We start from the raw sequence: 21,305 nt of genomic DNA, 5'->3' as shown, positions 1-21,305 counted from the left end.
TTCCTTGGCGCCTCCGTTACTTGTCCTTGAGAAAGAGAATAGGTGTGATTAGCGGCCAAAAAAAATCTACCGGGAAAAGCGCGAAAGGCAGAGGTATGTCCCTCTTTGGCTAATGTATTTTAAAGATGGAGGCACAACCTGGCTGCCGCCATTTGAGCGACTCGCTCGTATGTATTCTGAATGATTCTGAATGGCAGATTCTACGCTTAAAAGAATATTTTGATTAGTTGGTGGAAGTAATTGCACATGAATGAGCATATATTTGTAGAAGAACAAATGGGTTTTTGCTAAGAATCAACTAAACAAATTACACAATGTAGGTTTAAAGAGCACTTCAACTTCTACTCAAGTCACTTTTTTGATAGAGCACTTGTACTTTTACTCAAGTCTGGGTCTCTAGTACTTTATACATGTCTGGGTCTTCTCCACTATGTGTATGATGCAAAAGAGGTCCTTTGTGCGTTGTGCTATTCTGTGTGTCTTTTTTAAGCGCTTGGATTATGTGTTTGAATGTGTTAAGGCCAATGAAAGATTCCACAAAAGACTTTGCCATAATGACCTGTCTAGTCAATAACTGGCCAAAAGGGTATTACATTCCTGGTTTTCTGAATGAATCTTGCAATTACACAGTTCTTTAATTTGGTCCCTGATAGAGTGTGTGTGTGTGTGTGTGTGTGTGTGTGTGTGTGTGTGTGTGTGTGTGTGTGTGTGTGTGTGTGTGTGTGTGTGTGTGTGTGTGTGTGCGTTGTTGTAGATGCTGCTCTCTTGCAATTGGAAATCTGTGAGTAAAATATAATGTGAAATTAAATTGAAATGTACATGAGCAGCAGGAATCAATGTGACAAATACTGTTGTATAAGATAAGACTTATTCACACCAGACTACAATTGCATGGGGACCTCATGTGATTTGGGAATATGACCCCCCACATCTGTTTGGTGGGGCGCATTTGGACAGGATAAACAATCTGTGTTTCACTCAAATGTCCCAACTTATTGATTTGAGCATGCTCCTTCTCTGAATGGGTCTACATGCTGAGTGGCTAGATGAGGCTTTTGAATTTGCACCCAAAATGCCATCAAAGGTCTCATTAATGATTTCTACTGCAGCCTCCAATTCTTGAACCGGAAGAACAGAAATACCAAAATACTGATTAATGCATCTTTCCACAAACATTTTTTAAATGACCAGAATGAGTTCTGTGCATAGCAAAATGTGTGCCACATTTTTTTTTACACATTAAGAACCAAGATGCCCTAAATATAATTATGAGGAATCACATGGAGGACCTAAGAATTATTAGTTATCACATATATACATTTTGTTTTCCATTTCACCAGCCATGCAAAGCAGTGTCAAAAGGTTATTTCAGTCACTGCCTTTAACATCTGGAGAGCAGACATTCTAATTGAGCCTGTGGTGTGCTCTGAAGCCGGGGGAATTGCAGGTGACTGCCCTTTTGCTGTACTGAAATCATGATAATGACATCTATACCACCAGCAAGCCATCTTTGCTACCGAGGGGACTTAAAATTCTATTGGCAACGTGAGGGTCCAGATCAATAACTCTGTTCTGCTGATTTAGCAAGAACCAGAGATAATATTTTCTTTCTTCTTATCACAGACCAGTGCGCCCATTTACAGCAGATCATTGGAAAATGTATTACTGGTTGCATTGTATTGTGCTTTAGCTTTGTTTTGGGCCGCTGAGGTAATCACCGCTCTGTGTCCAAATGTTATTAATATAATATTAGGTAGCGCAGTGGAACAGTGGAGAGTTGCTTACTGTCGGGATGTATAGCACTGAACAGATGCAGGTGGGGGAATTGTTTAGGTTTCAGATTGAAAAACAACACACATTTTAGCTGCATACCATGTAGCTGCAGGGTTTTATAGTTTACAGTACAAAAACATTATTCAGCAACTTAAACAAACGGTTCCTGTATTTGAATAAAAAACCCAATAAATCACAATAACGGCAGAGTACAGAATTAGTCATTACTTTTTTCTTTTTTTCAAGCACAAATATCTCCCTCTTCCTCTTGTTCTATTTCTCCTTAGAATGTATGCCAATTAAAATACTTCAGATACACTTTTTTTCAAATACACTTGATAGAGAACACTTTTTTAATAAAATAAATAAAAGGGAATTATTATTTTTTTTACTTTTGCCAATGTTGGAGCAGTGTTTTATATCACAGAGACATAATGACACATAGTTGGGTCTATATCTGTGTGTGTGCATCTGTGTTTAGTGGAGGTCTCAAGGGCCATTTCACTTTATTAATGACCTTCATGTGTGATAATAACAGATGAAAATCGCAGCATATTGTATTTGTTTTTATGGAAATGAATTACTGTTTTGGAATTAAAACATGCACCTCATGCTGGGCGCATAATACGCTGCTTGTTTTTGTGGGTAATATTTCATGACTCTGCAGCACTTTCCATATATTATATGGTCACTTTGATGATTCTGTCCCCTTGCTCATGCATAAGCATATCATGCAGGAGCAATATATATTACAGTGCTTTATCTAACAGATTCCAATGAGACCAGGAAATGACTGCCTGGTTTATATTAGGCATATGGAACAGAATGATATCAAAAATAAAATTCATGACACCAATGAGACATAGACCTGCCATAATTTCTTAGGCAAATGTATTTAACAACAGGACATAAGCAGTGGGGAAAAAACACCTCATATTTCTTTTGAAACAATGTTGACATAAGTGTTGATAGCTCTTTCTGATATATTGTCCTAATTTTAGAGCTGTGGAGCAGGAGCGCCCTGATCTATGGGATTGTGTGACTCTGAATCCTTCTCATCTGTGAAACCTTGGGCATCTCCTGAGACCAATTGAAAAAGCCCTAATGACTTCTTCTATGCATAGTCCTAGCCCTCAATTTGAGAGAGAGCATGTAATTGAAATTCCTCCCATAAAAAGTTCAGTATTCGGGCCTGCCAGGGCACAGGTCTCAAAGTGCACACTAATTAAATACATGTAAAATATGATATCTCTGACTATCTTTTGATAGTCTGAGGCTATATAGTAATTAATCATGTACATAATGAATATTAAGTCAAAGGAAGCTTTTCTCCACTTTCCTCCAGAGTGAAACATTCTATCTCTATAAATACCTCGACTGCTCAACAGAATTTTACTGAAGAAAAAGTGGAAAGAGTGCTAATTTATTTTATCTTGTAATGCAATAGAAAGAATAATTAGCCAGTTGGAAAAAGGATCCATATAAAGTAAAAAGGCAAGTTGCCTTTTTTAGGAGCAACATTACCCAGTTGTTTGGTAAGGTTTCTGTATTGGCTTATATCAACAAAATATATAGTGCGCTATTTATTTATTTTTACAAACTGGTACAACTATGTTTAACACATCTGTCGTATGATTTAACAATGGGTTGTCCAGTTTAAAAAGCAACAAAAATAGCTATGGTTTCCAGAACTCTACACTTTGAATTTGACTAGAGTTTTAAATTCCAAATTGGCTAAAATCCTAAAGCTATATCTATCCATTAATTGCTTTAAGATTCATTTATTAGAAATTAAACAATAGTCAGATTTTTCAGTTTCAAAAATAGTCCAATTCTTTAAATTTAAAATAAGGGCAGGATGGAGCTACTTTCTGCTCTGATTGCCTCCATTTCCTCTACCAGCCAGTTAATCACGCTGAAGCATCCCAAATGTAATCCCATCACATCTCTGACCTTTTGAGAGAGGCAGATATCAGTACAATTAGAGTGTCACAGAAAATGCTTCTTAGATTTGATGCAAATCTCCTTTAAAAATGAGCACTCCCTGCTGACAGCGGGAAGGGGTGCGATAAGATGCCAACAAGGTGTAAGTGATAGCACTCCGGATACCATGTATCCACAATGCAATTTAACCTCTTCCACTGCCATCATAAAGCATATCAGAGGAATAATTGGACATGAAGATAATGTGCTAAATGAATAATAAATTGACTTGAGTAGAATTCTACAAACTCTATTTCCACTAACAAATGTAGTAAAAGCCGTTACTGAAGTCTAAAGCCTGCCTAAACCACAAAAGACTGTAATTTGTTTTTTACTAATCCATGTCCAAGAACGGATACAATGTCATTTTAACAAATGCTGCTGAGTACAGATCAGCTTTGCTTGGACAGACAAACCTGTGTAAATTTAAGCTTGAAATATATTTCATTTACAATTACTCTATATGCATCTACAATTACCCTATATGCATCTACATTTAACAAAAATGAACAAATCTACATTATTTAGTGAAGCCGCCACACTGGTGGGTATTAGCTTATCACAAATATATTGTTATCAGCAGATATGTCAGGTAAAATATATGTTTGAGGAATCTGAATTTAGAAACAGCGTCACCATTACATGGTTTGCCCACCAGTTTTTCATATCCCACACGTATATGTATTATATTTCTGTAAAATGCTCAGTACACATCTTGGTTAGAATTGGCCAATATAAACATGTATCTATTGGATTTTAAAACTCTCAAATATCAATATCAGTTTTGGTCTCAAAACTCAGGCTAAATATCCTTTAGTAGGCAATAGGATGGTCTACCAAGGCAAGGGTTGGTACTTTACAAAAAAATCTTTGAGAATAGTGTAGTCTTGTCTTTATATGTTTGAAAGCACTGCTTTTAAATTGAACTAGTACAGACAGTCATGGGGATCGCTCATGATGTGACAAGTCATGCACTGCTCATGTGGCAAGGCCAGTTTAGACTCCGGGCAAGATGCTCCTTAATTGCTGAATCCTTAAATTGTTTTGCCCCTACTGCTCAATTCGCTATCCCTCAACACTCCATAGCGTTCAGGAAGCCTAAGCAGCCATTTGTAATTCAGAATATAAAAAATAGCATCAGCAGCGAAAACAATCGACGTGCAACTGGAGGAGAAAAGCGACATGAGTGAGGGGAGCACATTACAGAAAAAGGCACAATCTACTTCCTGATGCTCCCAGTTTGAATTTCAATCAAATTAGTGTCTCTTAAACTCAAAGTGACCCGTCTAGCTCCATTTCATCTGAAATGCTGATGAGGTTCATGGCACAATTATCAAGGCAGACATCTTTCTCAAGAGGCAAGCCTGTTGATAGCAGACAGGCCATTGAAAAATTAAATCATTTCCAGGCCCACAAAATGGCAGCGAAAGAAACAATCTGTTGCAAACAGGACACACACAAAAACACGCACATGCTGGATGTATAATCACCTCCAATATCAGTATATTTAGACCATTTTCTAAAAGGGGTGGCCCAATAGTGTTTCAGGAAATAGGTCGTTATAAATTAACCATTAGCCTCCTGCTTTCAACTTCAGGTCTGACCCAATATCCGGATAAGACATCCCAGAAACTTGTAATTACTGTCATATGCTTGTGTTTATGCTATATTTACTGGCGCTGCCAATGGTGCTCAATGGGGGGATTCCAGGCTCTTACAGACTCAGGAGGAAGGCTGTCTGACTCACATCCGTCCAGCTCACCTATTGATTTTTAAACCAACACAGGTACATTGCCATGCACTAAAGTCAATGGAAATACTATTGTGACATTTTGCAGGTCTAAATGTGACCTTTATAAGACGGCAAAATGCAATGCTACCACACCCACGCATAAAGCTACAAGGCTTAAAAACAACAGTTTTATTGTCCTGGAGTGGCCGAGTCAGATTCCAGATCAAGAACTTGTGGCTGGATTTAAAAAAGGCTGGATGCTAATGATCCGTGTGCAACCGGATTGAGCTTGAGCAGTTTAGCGAAGAAGAATGAGAATTGACCAAAGCTGACATGGAGACTCAAGACTGTAATTGCTGCTAAAGGTGCATCTATTAAACACTGACATGAAAGGGGTTAATGCTTATGCCAACACATATTTTACATTTATAGTTGTAATTAATTCAGATCAATTTGTAGAGATCTGTTTTCACTTTGACCTGAAAGAATCATTTTCTGTTGATCAGACGTAAAAACAAAATAAGCCAAATCAAATCTAATTTGAAAACAATAAAACATGAAAACTCCGAAGGGCGTGAATACTTTAGACGAATACTGTATGGGACCTTTTCATAAGACAGGCAGGATTGAGGACATTTAAATAATGATTTTAGATAGTTTGATTCATCTGAAATTCAAAGTTTTAAAGGGTATTACTTAAAACATTGGTGAAAGAAATTGCATCTCACATAGGCCTACATTATTAATACTATTAATATTGTTGAAAATGTCACAGTACAGGTTTTGTATTACGATATTGATTTATATCATGACATATAAAATAGTTTGGAAACTTAAATGAGTTTATGGATACAAATAAGACAAATAAGTGTCTGTTTTGGGCAAATCCAGTCAATTAAATATCTGACAAATCTAGGTAAATTATCACATTGATGCAAAAATATAATATGACCATGAAGCAGTCCATGCACATTGACTTTGCCCACAATGGCCTAGTACATCCAGAATTGTTAAAATGATAACTACCACGGTAAATGTGCTATGGCAAATATGGTATGACTGTTCACAATATATACTGTACGGTCATGTTGTCCAACCCTATTGTCATAATAATATATCATGATATAAAATACTTTCCCTATATTTTAATAAGCGAAAAAGGGTTTTATTTATATTTGTATTGTTGGTATAAACAGCTGTTTGGCTAATGACGACCAATGATGACTGTTGATACACTTTTAAATCTGGCACATCATCACAAACATAGTCTTGAGTAAAGAGCAGTTTCGTGGCTTATGAACTCATGTACACACCAAGCTGAATCTGGATCTTTATGAAATCTTAATCTGCTGCGCTTTAAATAAACACTAACTCTGTAGAGGAAGAACAAGGCAGTGTGCTGTCAGGCGGCAGCAATGGAGCTCCTCGGAGAGCCTTGCAAGCAGTCCTGTCACTGATATAAATAGTGTGAGCAGCAGCATTTAGTCTCCAGAACTGCCTCACATTTATTGACAATTGCATGCTAATATTGCTGGGTCATTTTAACATTACAAATCAGCTGTTAACAACTCTATTAACTTAATAATGTTTGTAAAAAAAATCTGCCACATTCAAGCTGATTATATCATTACAAAATAAAAACTTTCAAATACCCAAGGGTGATGATCATTTTAATGATCATTATTAACTAACTAGCTGTCCTCTAATCCCACCACAAATGATTTTCGCATCGTCTGTTAGAGAGCTATCTGCTTTCTTGTCAATGATGTGCTCCTTGGAAAACCCATGATCCACATGCACGGCAGGGCCCAGCCATGTTATGTTACAGCAATCGATGTTATCGAATACTTACAATGAAGCTCATTAGTCAAGGACAAATCAATAGATATAAGCCACTTATTCATACTGCATATCTTAATATGTTCTTTTTGTGACAATGATTGGTCAAGATGCGTCATTGTCATCTTTACTACTCCTCAAGCTACTGTGATAAGGACTGGTGGTCAGATTTAAATCAACAGCAAGTAAGCACCAGATGGTTAATAGTGCATGTACAACTAAATGTACTACACAATATTATTGAAATGTGATTTAAATTACAGTTTCAATGAAGATGTCACGTGTGGTAAGAATGTGTTGTGGTTGCAATCATCATCATTATCATCAGTGCAAATGACGAAATGTAATTATTAAGAAATAAATTCCTGAAGAAGAACATAAAAAAAATCACCTCAGTGGATATTATTATCAATAAATTAATTATTTCAAACTGTACTGACATGCAGTTTCACATCTGCTGGGGAGGTGTCCATGTGAAAAATTCCTGTACAGATTATCACCCACTTGAGGCAACTAATTGCTTGCAGCTGAATGTTCTAATTGAGCCACAACCATCCTAAGGCTATTTTCATAAAATCATTGTGCTCATGAATATAATATGCCAGCCAGATATAAAAACAACTTGGAGTGCCAACAGGATCTATCAAACTCAGTGAAGCCTCAATCCAATTCTCCACACTTCAGGATCACATTAATTTCGGATGTTTAAAAAGTGAGCACAGTTTTCCACCCAAGTGCTAATGTGATTTTTCCCCACACACTTAAATTAGTAGGACAGACTAATTAGGGCAACAAATAATGTTGTCTCTTCAATCCTTTCTTAGTGGACTGTACAGGAGGAACTACTTTTTTTCCCTCCTTACATAGTGTGTGTAGTGGGTTGCCCCACATATGGAAATTTTCAGCTGGGTTAGCCACAGCAGCAGCCAGAGCGCAGACCATGAATTTTGACTTGTGGAGAAGTGAAGGGCTCAGACCTTGAGACAAACATTACATTCCAAATAGGCACAAAAAAAAGTTCACCACATTTCTCGTTTGAGGATAATTATTTTTGGCAGCAGAGGCATTACATTTGCTTCCTATTTAGTCTATTTCTGTAAATAAATGGACAAGAGATGATGAAAAAAATCCCTAATTAGTCCCATATGCAATCTTGGACATTTGTCAAGCTGTCCTTGAATCTATTTCCATGACAGTGGACCGTTTTAAATTTCTGCACTGATTACAAAAACAGTGCTTTTATGATATAGACCTATACATAACATATCTATATATTATATATGTAAAATATCTAACATCTATAAGTTCACATAAATAATAACATTAATCTGCTCTCACACTTGGTGATATATATCACAAGAACTTTACACTGACAAAGAAATTATCTATGTATGCCACTTTATGTAAATATATGTCAATCACTTTTTTTTATCAGTAGATGCCTTTTGGATTTATTTCTGTGGTTCGGATGTGAACTCATGTCAGTTTCTTTTTTGTTAGATTTTTTAACCCACACTTCTGACTTTTGTATCACAAGACGTTATCTTGGAACACACATATTTCTCTCTTTGCTCTGAGTACAATAGCTCAGCAGTGACTGAAATGCTAAAAACACATTTAAAATAACATCTGAACTATGGCCTTTGGCACTCTCAGGATATGCATATGAGGAATGAACCAGAGTCCTCTACAGACGCTGGTGGAGTGCGTTTCTACGAGACTGTTTTGGATTGTTGTCAGGTGGCTCCTGCTGGGTCAGTATTTGTGCTCCAGTGGACTGTTTTTGTACTAGCTAGGCTGGGCAGCGTAATACACAGGGCCACAAGCGGGGAGCAGGCAGGCTGCAGCCTTTCAAGACAGACAATGTGAGTCAGCTATCTGAATTCATCAAACAGGGCTTGACAATAAACCCCCTGAATACAAGGGCTCCACTGTTTTATTTCATTTTTTTTATTTTTTATTTCCCAAGGCGGCTTGCCAGAGTTGCTGACGGCCTCATACCATCCAATTTCTCTCTCTCTGGCATTCATATGTCATTCCATCCCGTACACTGCACCAGCTCACATGGCATCCCTATGTGACAACTGGTCTCATGTATACAGTGTTACCAGTGGAACCCTACGGAGTTGCGTGTGTGCCATGCACCTCCGTGGGTTTGTTTTCCACAATAAATCATCCTTCTTTGCACATGGATGATAGCTACAGAGACAGTGGCTTTAAAATGTGGGACATCTCGGTGGTGAGTGACATTGATCAATCTGTAAATCAGGCATTCCCCTAATCTGACCAACAGGATTTACCAAAGGTAAGTATCTTAAAGTTAAGGAAATGCCAGTAGTGGAAGAAGTATTCCGATTTTTACTTAAACAAAAAGGACAAAAGTACTCAATCAAGTACTGTCAAAGTACAGAAGTTTTCTCAACATCATTTATTTGAAGTCTCAAATTTAAAAGTAGTCGTGCTGATTAAAAAAAAAAAAAAAAATTACATCATATCATTACATATTATAATTAATGCATTAACATGTAATCAGGACTACAACTAATGTTGTAGTCGGTCGAGCTGGAGCAAGTTTATCTTTATTATTTTATACACTGCAGGGTAGTTTAATCTTTAACAGTGCAATGTATTTTATAAAATGATCCAAAGCTTTGTAAGTCAAATCTAAATATGAAAAAGAACTATAGCTTTTAAATAATTAGTAGGAAAAAGTAAAATACTTGAATACCAAATTGCCGTGGAGTAACGGTAAAATTACTTACAATTGTACTTATCTACAGTATTTGAGTCAATGTACTTATTATTGTAATTATTTTTACCACCACAGGTAAACGCTCTGATGGAAGCACATTTTGCACTGAACGGCAAGATGTAGGTATGACACTGCATCTGGAATCCAAATAGTTGATGTTTAATAAAACTACAATTTTTTTGTAAATGTTCTGCATTAAACAAGACAATGGCTAAAATGTATTCCTCTGAGTCTGATCTACTAATCTATAAAAGCTAGAGCAGATTGCCACCTATCCTTTCAACATGACCACAATAAGTCAACTTTTTATATCAGAAGCCAGAAGGTACGTGCAGCTGGCACACAGCCATTAGTTTCTGGTGGCCAAATTTGAGAGGATGGTTGCTGTATTATAATAATTTATGATTGGATTGATAAGATATTAACTAATCATACCAAAAATGGTTAAACATATTTTACACAAACTTGTTTTTTTCCTCTTTGTCTTTGTGTCACACGCACGCACACACACACACACACACACACACACACACACACACACACACACACACACACACACACACTAAATCAGTTTGTCATGTCAGTCAATAGTTTTTTTGTTTTTGTGAATGTCACTGAAAGGTTAATTTGTTATTTTCATATCTTGTAATATGAATTTGGTGTCCATAGTGATCTTTTTGCTTTGCTCTTTGACCCTGATTACTTTAGTTTTCTTAATCTGCTTTCTTCTATTTATCAGCCCTGCTTACCTCCCAAGTTCTGGTGAAGTTTCTCATTTTCTTTTATTCAGGTTTGACTGTCTCAGTAGGTGCTTACATTAATGTCATGTAGGTTATTGATGCTGGCAGGCTACTATTGCCTTTTTCTTAGATTCACTTTTGCTACATTCGATGGAGTAAATCAATCCGACTGCAGCCGTGTTATTTTCCTTGGTGGAAGATTTTAGTCCAAAGCCAAAGGATGCAGAGGATTTTTTAAGCACAAGAAAAATAGGTGCCAACAGGGGCAATAAAAAAAATGAAATGGTTGACAGAGGTCTATCTGGTTGCTCAGGGCAACTAGGCAACCGCTACTATTGAGCCCTGTCAATTATTTTCTAAGGGTCATGTAACTTTGGCAGCTACCCCATTTTGTAATCATTTGTTTTGGTGCTGCACAGAGATGTCTGCAGTTTTACCTTTGTGACATGATCTTGTAGGCATCTGGAAGATAGCAGTTGATGTTCTCCATCTGGAAAGGGTCAGCGTCGCAGATCTTGTCATCTGTTCGGCCATAGTTGGCACTTTCGATCATTATGACATCACTTCCTGGGCACCGCAGATCGATGGGATAACCCTCACAAGACAGCTCTCTCCGTACTAAGCCAAATGGCAGGGCGGCTCGACTAAACCCTGAGGAAGAAGAGAAAAAGAAAGAGCTCTATCAGTTCAAATCGAAGGGAGATGTGTAGTTGAGCTGAACCAGAGGAAGACGGTATGAAGGCAGAAGACACAGGATATCAGAGCTGGATGTGCTGGATATACATAAAAGCAGCATTTATGTGCATGTTCATTCCTTTTTATTGAAAAGTCTGTAACTGTTTAGCAAGATGAATCACGCTGATATGTGGATAGTGAACTGAGGATTGGATTACTATCCTGACATAGATCAGTATATTGAGTGAACATTTCAGATCTCCACCGCACCAGTGGGCTAATGGTGTTAGTATGTCATCTCTTGCCTAACCGGTCCTGCAGAAAATCAATAATTGTCATAAAAGTCTAGTTTGTCAGCTAAAATGTCTGGAGCATGGTAACCCCTCATGACTGTCTATGTACAGTAAGCACACTGATACACTAAAAACCAACAGCTGAAAAAAATATAACTCCATTAAGGACTCATTATGTAATGCTTTTTTGTTTTTTCTTTGTCATACTGCTGTCCTGTGTATTATTTCAGTATAGGAACAGTCTATTACTAGCGCCTTGTGGTGACTCATTTTTCTACCCAAAATGAAAAAGTACAACAAGCATCTGTACAACATGAATGTAATTTAATCCACTTGGGGGGGAGAGAGAGAGATGTGTGTGTGTGTGTGTGTGTGTGTGTGTGTGTGTGTGTGTGTGTGTGTGTGTGTGTGTGTGTGTTTGAGGGAGGGTGTGTGTCTGTCAGAGGGTGTGGGGGTAGGGAAAAAAGAAAATAAATCAATGTTGTGGCTTTCTGCGATGCCAAAAGTAAAGTGAACTACATACATACACTTTAGCAATCCCAATACGGGATATTTTTGGTCAGAGCGACATGGCAAGTATTGGCAAGAACGGCATAGACCTTAAAAATATTGCCAGCTGCCTCTCTGTGGACTTTGACTAAACCACTGGCGGCACTGAATAATAACCACAGCTTCCTTGCATGCAGTGCTCACTGTGTCACCTCTTTGAGCCTCTTAAATAATGGTGTTGCTACCTGCAACTTGTTTGATGGCTGTTGTTAGTGTTTCCAAAGCCTCTATTTCCCTAATGAGGTTTAGTTCACAGTCACAGGAGAAAGAAGAAGAAAAAAGAGTGTCGCTCCTACTTTTCATGCGCTAATTTGTTTGGCAACTGGACAAGTCGGACCAATCCATATGCAGAGTTGTTAATAATTACAAAGCACTTTTTCTTTTCATGAGTCATCCTGTGAAATGTTCTTTGTGTGGCAACAGTTTACTTAAAGCCACTGACATCAGCTCTGTTAAATTGGCCTGGAAAGGCCAAGTTCATTTTACCCTATTGGATGCTTCATCAATTAACTACCAATATAATTATCTTTGTCTGATTAAATGCTATGCTATAATGGCAAGAAATTTGCATTCTGTATTGTGTCCCTCGCCAGCAAATACTTCTGTGGTATTTTACAAAGAAAGATAAATGTCAGTTTGTATTGCTTGATCCTCCGTTTGTGCACCAATCAGGTGAAAGTCCGACTTCTAAGGAGCTCAGGGTAAACAAAGGATATATCTGTATGGAGGAGGGCAGCTTGCCTATCTAACCTCTATAATAAGAATTTAGTTGTTTGGGAGCATACAATCATCAGGGACAAATCTTTTTTCCTCTACTTGCTCTTTTTGACAGCAAACTTTCTCATGTGACCAATAAGCATGAAAAAGAAAGGCTTTCAATTATGATAGGTTTCAGCCATATTTCATTTTTGCAGCCCCTTTTCTCTCTGGAGTCAAAAAGAAATGCTTAAGGTGATAAACAATTTATCAGTGATGTTGGCTTGAAAGAAAAAGCCCAAGTGGGGGAAAAAAATGAAAACATGGCATGTTAGGAACAGGACTTGGCAGCCAATCTTGAGTTCATGTCAGTGCATTTCAGCATAGCTCCATCAAAAGTCAGCCATACAATGTGTAGTAGCTATAAGAATCTATGTAAAACATCAGTCAATGCCACATTACAATTTCTATTCTCAAAACATGACGTGAAAATGGCAGATTTATAATGGAGACACATCCATTGCATATATTATTCATATACGAGTATCTTCAACTCTTGAAAAAAAGTACATTTCTTTCTATTAAATCGACTGAATCCGAGCTCGACTTACTACAGAGGAAAAATAGACCTCACATGGATCAGTTGGGTAGCCTTTACTTATGGCTAGGTGGGATACATTTTCTTGCACTGGCTTATTTTGTGGCTGGAAGTGAACTGTTTTTTTGGCCATGTGCAAGACCTCCGAGTTTGATCTCCAAATCCGCAGCCAACCCCACTGATGCTCTGTGTCCCAGGAACACTGTTATAACACTGAAATCCCTCTGCAGAGCCATTGCAATCTCAGTTTCTGAGTTTATGATTTAAGCTTAAGTAGGAAAACAGAGACTGGAGCAATGAGGAGATACATGTATGCTCAAGAATACTGTAAGACTCCTACTGAAATGCACTAGCAACTTTTCAACCATGCTGATGACAGACCGTGTAATACGGTACATTTTCGTGTTCAAATATCTGGAAATCAAACAAAATTGCCATCCTCTTAGCACACTTTATTCGCCAGCTGGGTTTGTGCATCATGGACCAAAAGCACGCTCGTAAACAACCTCCAAAAAGCCTCTCTCCATTGATTAGGCCCGAGGCTGGACTACTTTTCACCCTGGTGTCGGATGGTATTTTTGGTACATGGGGAGATGAGTGACAGACAAATCTATACAGGGACACACAATAGTCCATTAAACAATAGATGCAAGTCCTTATTTCAATGTCAGCAATGTTTGGGTGTTTTCTCTAATGTTTTGTACAAGTATTCAATTTCATTTTGCAGATTGATTAGAAAATATTTTGTGATACCCAAAAAATGTAGTTTCATCTGCAACATTCATGTACAGACATATCCATTGGTCAAAACAGGCTAAAGAAAAGAATGATTTACACTGCTATACTGACAAATCAAAATCTGCTTCTTGTATAAGCTCTTCCAGAATGTATAATGGAGGGTTTATGTGACTACTTCAAATAAATCCTCTTCTTCAGTTGCCATTAAGATATTATGAAGCCACCAAAACACCATTGATCATGTTCTGGCACAGTGATGCATTGCAATTACAACAGAATAATGTGATCACAGTGAATCTAACATAGACAAAATTCAATGTTTACTGTCTCAGTTAACTACATAAATTCATTATTCAGATGAGCCAGAAAAGTAATCATTATCATGCTTATGGGGTCATTAGCATAATTATTTAGGGAATGCATGATATGAAAATTATTTGCTTTCCATATGGTAACAATAAACTATGTCGAGAATATCAATATGTGATGGATGTTCCTTTTCACTTTTCCTGATAAGTCTTCTAAAATCTCACCGAGAAAGATCTCAACAGTTTATTGGAGCACTTGTTGCAGTGTTTCAGGGAGCCTTTTTACTTCTGAGCTTTCTACCATTGGGAAAAGGCTGCTGAGCAAACAAAATGGCACCACACATAGAGCACACCACTGGTGCATGGGTGTAAAAACAGAACCACATGCCTGCAACTGAGAGGATTTTTTACTTGTGTTCGTTTGAGGTTGTCTCACACATGCACACGGACTCAAAGGGAAACTCAGCACCCTCCTCATCGCAGGTAGCACATACTTCAGACATCTCCTCGAAATATGAGATGTTATTTTACTAGCTTTGATGTACCTTCACTCTGTGATGATACATCCAAACCAATGACAAGGGCTGGAAAGACAGATGCGTCAAACACCCAGAAAATAAGGAGTTTTACATTCTCTGCACTAATTAAACGCCATGGATCAAAAGATCAAGGCATGGTCAATACAATATCATGTGGAAAGCTCAATCTTGTGACAATGGCAACATGGTGCAATGGAGACATTACTGGTCAGATCCTTATCATGGCCATACTGACACTTATCAGGCATTCTGGTCACCCATCCCACCCACTATCACCATAACCACCAGAAAAGCATTTCAATTCCTCTTCATCAGCTATGTAGCAAGCATTGAGCTGAGCAATGATCAGTGCCATTGCACAAAAGCAAAGCCGTCAGGCCCATTTTCTTTATTTCCACCCACAGACTAAAATTACATTGAAAGAAAAACACTGCATATTTTACAACCTACACGCTGAAATTAAAATTAGAGACAATTTTTGTTTTGTCCGCTAGACAGCAGCTGTTGGGTTTCTTTAAAGCACATTACTATTCAACCTTTTGACACGTGCTTCTTGTACATGCTGTTATCACGTGGTCGTAATTGACATTGATCGGTACACAGGACCTCTATTTCCATGGGTTATAACACTTTATTACACCAATGAGGAACCTCTATTCAAGGCTTCCCAGACTGGCATTTACTACCATATGTAACATTTGTGATTACATTAGGCCCATACAGAATCTGCAGCTGAAGTACTGCAAGAAACTCCCATATGTAAAGTGGACCCATTATGCGCCGTCTCTTTGGTGCTGTAATGTTTTAATTCATTTTTTTCCACAGATGAGCCAAATCAATTGGAAAGTGACCATCTGGTAGGATATTAGTGCCACTGAAGCAGAGGTAATGAACAAAATGTCTTCCTATTTCACACAAACGAGGAGTCATTAGGATCTTCATGAGCCATGTAGGTAGGGAGCTTCTCCCATGTAGTCCATGAAACTAGCCATTACCATGATCAAACCACAAAGTAACATACATACTACAGACATAAAGAAAATGTAGAGTATACACAGCTAAATGCAGCTTTTGAAACAGCCGTATGTTTAATGAGGGAAACAAACTTGAGTCTTTCTCAATTAAATAAAAGTACTTCACTGTTGTCTGTTGATTATGCAGCATAAAAAACTATTCTGCTTTTCATCAGAACTGTCTTGCCTCCAGTAAATGGTTTTCATATTAAAATGACTCTTCTTTGTAACTTGAGTTACACATCTTCCAGAGTTAGTCCAGGGGCAAAGCAGAGGCTGATCAAAAGGCCTATTCAGCCACTCATGCTGCCATCATTGTGGCCAGAGCACAAAAGAGGTATCCAGATTATTTTGATGTGAAACCAGATAATTTTTATGTCGAGAGCTGATGAGAAATGTGACGGGGATGCTCCCAATGCTTGTCGACTACCATTAACGCAGCCCTTTGATTTTCCTTTGTTCTGACGAGAGCTAAACAGCTGCTTGTAAATGAGCTAGCATCTATGTTTGGCCCGCCATTATTATGCACTCCTGAGCCGACAAGGTCGCTTGCTGGGGGGATTTAGGGTGAAAGAAAAGTGTGGCCTATAGCATTAGCTTGGAGCCACAGGAAACGCAGCTCGAGTCCTCCAGGTTCTGCCACCCCCACCCCTCCCACCCCCCTCTCCCTGCTATGGTACAAGCAAAGGAAGTCTGTGAAGGAAAAGAAACCTTTAAGTCAAGACTCTTCCCACAGTGCTGATTCTATAATCCAGAGATATCCTTTACAACAGCATGTATTCTTAAGAAGTCGGGTCTACACAGAGGAGGAGAAAAAAGAAAATATTGCATATATCCTGCAAACAGCAGGGTACGAGGTAGACTGCTGACTTTGTGTGGCCATTTTGAAAAGGAATTACACTACTGGTTTGACAGATATTATTCTTTTGAATTTCTTAACTTTAACTTTAACTGAATACTGTGTTTCTATTTTTTTCCACTTTGTGTGTTGAAAGCTGATGTCATTGTTTGGGCATGGCTAACAGCATACAACAGTCACTTATGTAGAGGTTTGTTTCTCCTCTGTAATTCAGCCCATAACATCTGTAGATTATTAAACTCTTTGACAACTGATGTTGAAACTATGACTTATGTGGCGCCGATTACACTGACATGACATCTTAGCTTGTATTTACATCAGAGATGATCAGTGTGTTATTCTGTAGGGGAAAAGTTATTCTGTAGGGAAAAATTATTGATTTCTCTGTTCTTATTTCATCCATCCATCAGCACAATGCACAGTGCCAGACTGAAAAAAAGGAATTTGCACAAAGCCATAGAGGTCTTGCTTAAAAAAATATTTTTAAAGAAAAATGATCTGAAGCCATTAAAAAAAAAAGATAAAAATAAAAAATAAGATCCCATATCATTATGTTGTGTCAAAATATGTGAAATACTAGTTAATGTTAGGTCTTTGAAACCAACTTGCACAGAGAGAGGGAGACAGGAACAGAGAGAGAGAGAGAGAGAGAGAGAGAGAGATATTGGGAGAAGAAGAAGAGGCAAAGAGCAGCAGGGGAACGAGCATTCCAACCTCATTTGTATTCTCCACCATCCAATTCATTTACATCTCCGCTACTTCCATAGCAACAGCAGGGGGGCTATCAGGAGCATCTTTGATATAGGTACATGACTGGAAAAGATCTTGCCATTTCTCTCTGAATAGACGCCATAAAAAAGGAGATTTTATTCCAGCCTTTTGGTATAAAAGAGAGCTTCTTAAAGCCTTTTTCACCCTGTCAGAGACTTTTTCTTAACCTTCTCTCTATTCCTCATCCTCAACCAGCACTTGTAGACACATAAGACTGCACAGGAAATGCCATCACTGCACAAAAAAGAAATATGATCCTGTAGCTTAGTACTTGATTTTACTGTGTTCAGAAAAAACAAAAAAACATGGACACCAGAAAAGTCTGGTAGCCAAGAAAGGTTTATGTTTTTTCTTTCTAATCTGGAAATATTTGAACAAATACAAGGCATCAAGTGGTGCTGTAAGACAAAATGAAAATGCACTGCACCAGCAGGAAAACACAGCCTCATCAAATTCCATGTACACTTGTATGTAAATCAACCTTAAGGCCTAATTAAGCTCTATGGGGCTCATCAAGGTCATAAAACCACTTTTTTTTCATAATGCATTATTGACTTCATATCATCTGCACATGTCGGCTGACTGCACTCGCACAAGCACACAATGTCATCTCACTGTCTAATATCGGATAGCCCTGGGGCCAGGCGGCGTGTGTGTGTATTTGTGTACGTGAGAGAGAGAATGGGGGAGTGCTTTTTTTTAGGTCACACAAAAAAGCAAGGACATATTCTGGTAATGAAATGGCTGCAATCACCATCAAACAGTAAATTCAGTTAACAAATGGTCACTGGTAAATTTGAGTCTTAAATTACAATACATTTTAAAATTTTCAAGAATAGGTCAAGGCTTTGTGCTCATTTTAGCGTTTAGCGATAAATTTGGTTCCTATCCAAAAATTCAGGAAGTGAGCATCTTTCAAACCCACACTAAATTAAGAAATGATATAACCCTACAGTTTAAATTGTGCAAATTGAAAGTGGGCTGGCTGCACTTTAAATGTGTTTTGTTTAATTAGTAGTGGACTGATCCTATGAGTCATTACCAAGGAAAATGGATAAAGTGCAGTTTCTGCTAAGAGTCATGGCGCCTTTTAGGCGCAGTGAGCTCTTTGGACCTCATTACTCAGCCTTATCAGTGACATTTTTTCAGAAGATATCAAAAGATCCAGAGTTTAAACATGATAAAGATGTGAGTCATATTTCTTTTGTTGCCAAAGACATTTCAGACTGGATTTGCTATGTGCTTGTCAGCTCTTCCTTTGGTCCATATTATGTTCACAGCTTCCATTACAAACAATGAAAAAAAGATGGACTCAGATACATTTGATAGACTTCCTTCTCTGCTCCAATGAAGCATTTGATGCTCCTCGATTCAATAAGGAAGCATTTCCCAATGGGTCACCAGTGGCAGTGCACACACAAATGAGAAGGGTCCATCTGCTTGGTTTGCATTCCCAAAGTGCACTTCCTCAAGCAGACCACAGCAGTGGTTCCTCTTCCCGAGACTCGGCTCTCATGTGTGTGCATTTGTGCCACATTATTCAGCTAGTGCTTCAACTGACCCCCACCTGGCATTTAAATTCCCTGACCAACCGGGTAGTCATGCCCTGATGACACAACTGCTGCTCCAACTGAATTCTTTATGCAGCGCTTATTCAGACTAGACTGCAGACTTGCTGTCTTCTTGGTTAGGTGGATTGTTAAGTGGCAGAATGCTATTTTACTCGCACTGGCCTCCAAGGCTTTTGTCTCTTCAACACACTCACTCAAGGTTATGCACATATTCTGCACACCTACAGAGTACTTCTCTGACAAATGCAACACAAAGGAAACAGTAGTATTTATTTATTTTGATAAAGGATTTTTTTTTAATCAAGGGACTATTATCTTTAGATTTCCTGCTATTCAAGGATTCAATCTCATAAGAGAAAGCTGGCCAAGCGAAAATTGAATTTTACTCGTTCCAAGGATTTATTGGCTGCTATTCATTATACTCTAGAGCTGAATATTATCTCGATGACCTTCCATCTCATATGTATATTTTTTTCCTTCAGTGAACTGATTGTTATAACATTTAAAAGAAGGTTCCCCCCGCAACATTTTTTTTTTGGATTAACCTCCTTTGAATCAAGTCCACAGACTAATGCTTCACTCCTCCATATGTTTCCAGTCCTTACATGTCACAGCAGGGGCACTTTGAAGTTCTCATTTAAGGATTTATCAGAGGTCTCTCATGCATCTCAGCCTTAATTATTGCTTGTTGGCTATTTAAAAACAATTTGGAGACTTGTTGGTTCGTGTGTATGTGTGTGATGGAAATTAGGGTACAAGAGCAACTATTAAGCAAGAGGCAATGGTCCAGCTGGGCTGAGTCAGTATTATAAAGAACGCTGGGGTTGATTCAAAATGACTTATGTCATTTAATGTTTGATTTGCAACCTCTCCACGTGGGAAATCTGTCTTTGATGACTATTTTCTTCAGCCCATCATTCCCTTGAGAGGGGGACTTAAGAGCAGAGGCCCACACCCTTGACATACGGACGCACTCAGGGGTCATTATGACTCAGAAGGTCAAAAACCGAGCCACACGCGGTCAAGTCGTAGTGATCTACCAGAGCACAGATGGCCTGACCTGACGTGTGTTATGTTTGATAGCCAAGTAAACCCGCACTTAATAACTTCTTCGCTCTAATGACCTAATGAGCCAAAACAACTTTATTATTGACTCAAAGCATATTTTAGCAGCCTGGCTTTGGTCAAGCAGGTTTTGGACAATCTTCACTACAATGAAAAGGCTATAAGAAGTTTGAACAAAAGGGGAAAATATTAAATGTACCAGTGAAACTCTGTAAGTTAACAAGCTTCATAAATGGGCACTCAGAGTTCCTTCAAAAGGCCATGGTTCTAAATCCTTTTTATTTATGGGCGTAGTTTCACCACCCCTCGTTTACAGAAGCCTCTTCAGGATTTATAGCTGCTTTAAATCAGGACTGGAAGCAAGAGGACAAAGAGGATTCTGCTAAGGGCAAGCAGGGATATCTTGCATCTGACTCTCGGGCGTGAACTGTAAAATCTGTGAAATCTTGAGCCTTTGGATAAATTATGTTCTCTTAACAGAATCTGTCATTACTAGTTCTGCAATCAGTTTTCATTGCATGACATCCGAACTATAACCACACATTCCTGTGCTTCAGTGAACATGCCTTTCAACAGCATCCTCACAATGAAAACGTGATTACATACCCCTTGAACACCTGCAGATTGTTGTTGTTTACATAAGGTATTTCACCTGATATGGGATGGAAAACTCACAGGCATGATTCAATGGTTTCATAAATAGCTGTTCTCGTAAGACCACTTTAATGCATTCATGATGCAGAAGGACTAAATTGCTCACATTGATAAAAACATGTTATTCACAGTATGACACGGCATGCACAGTAACAGT

The 21,305-nt window shown here is 38.2% G+C and overlaps 1 protein-coding gene across 15 annotated transcripts in view; it reads right to left on the bottom strand.

Annotated features, from left to right (window-relative positions):
• The window catches only part of adgrl2a (adhesion G protein-coupled receptor L2a), a 96,795-nt gene that overhangs the window by 46,193 nt on the left and 29,297 nt on the right, over positions 1-21,305 (bottom strand). For all 15 annotated transcript variants that reach the window (XM_078258858.1, XM_078258854.1, XM_078258855.1 and 12 more), the window contains exon 3: positions 11,257-11,470. In XM_078258858.1, the coding sequence (XP_078114984.1) occupies positions 11,257-11,470 (214 nt within the window). The remainder of the gene's footprint in view (positions 1-11,256; positions 11,471-21,305) is intronic.

The sequence above is a fragment of the Sander vitreus genome, chromosome 9 (assembly GCF_031162955.1).
Source record: "Sander vitreus isolate 19-12246 chromosome 9, sanVit1, whole genome shotgun sequence".
NCBI classification, from domain to species: Eukaryota; Metazoa; Chordata; class Actinopteri; order Perciformes; family Percidae; genus Sander; species Sander vitreus.
The sequence above is the reverse complement of the archived record's forward strand: the minus strand, read 5'-3'. Positions and strand labels throughout refer to the sequence as shown.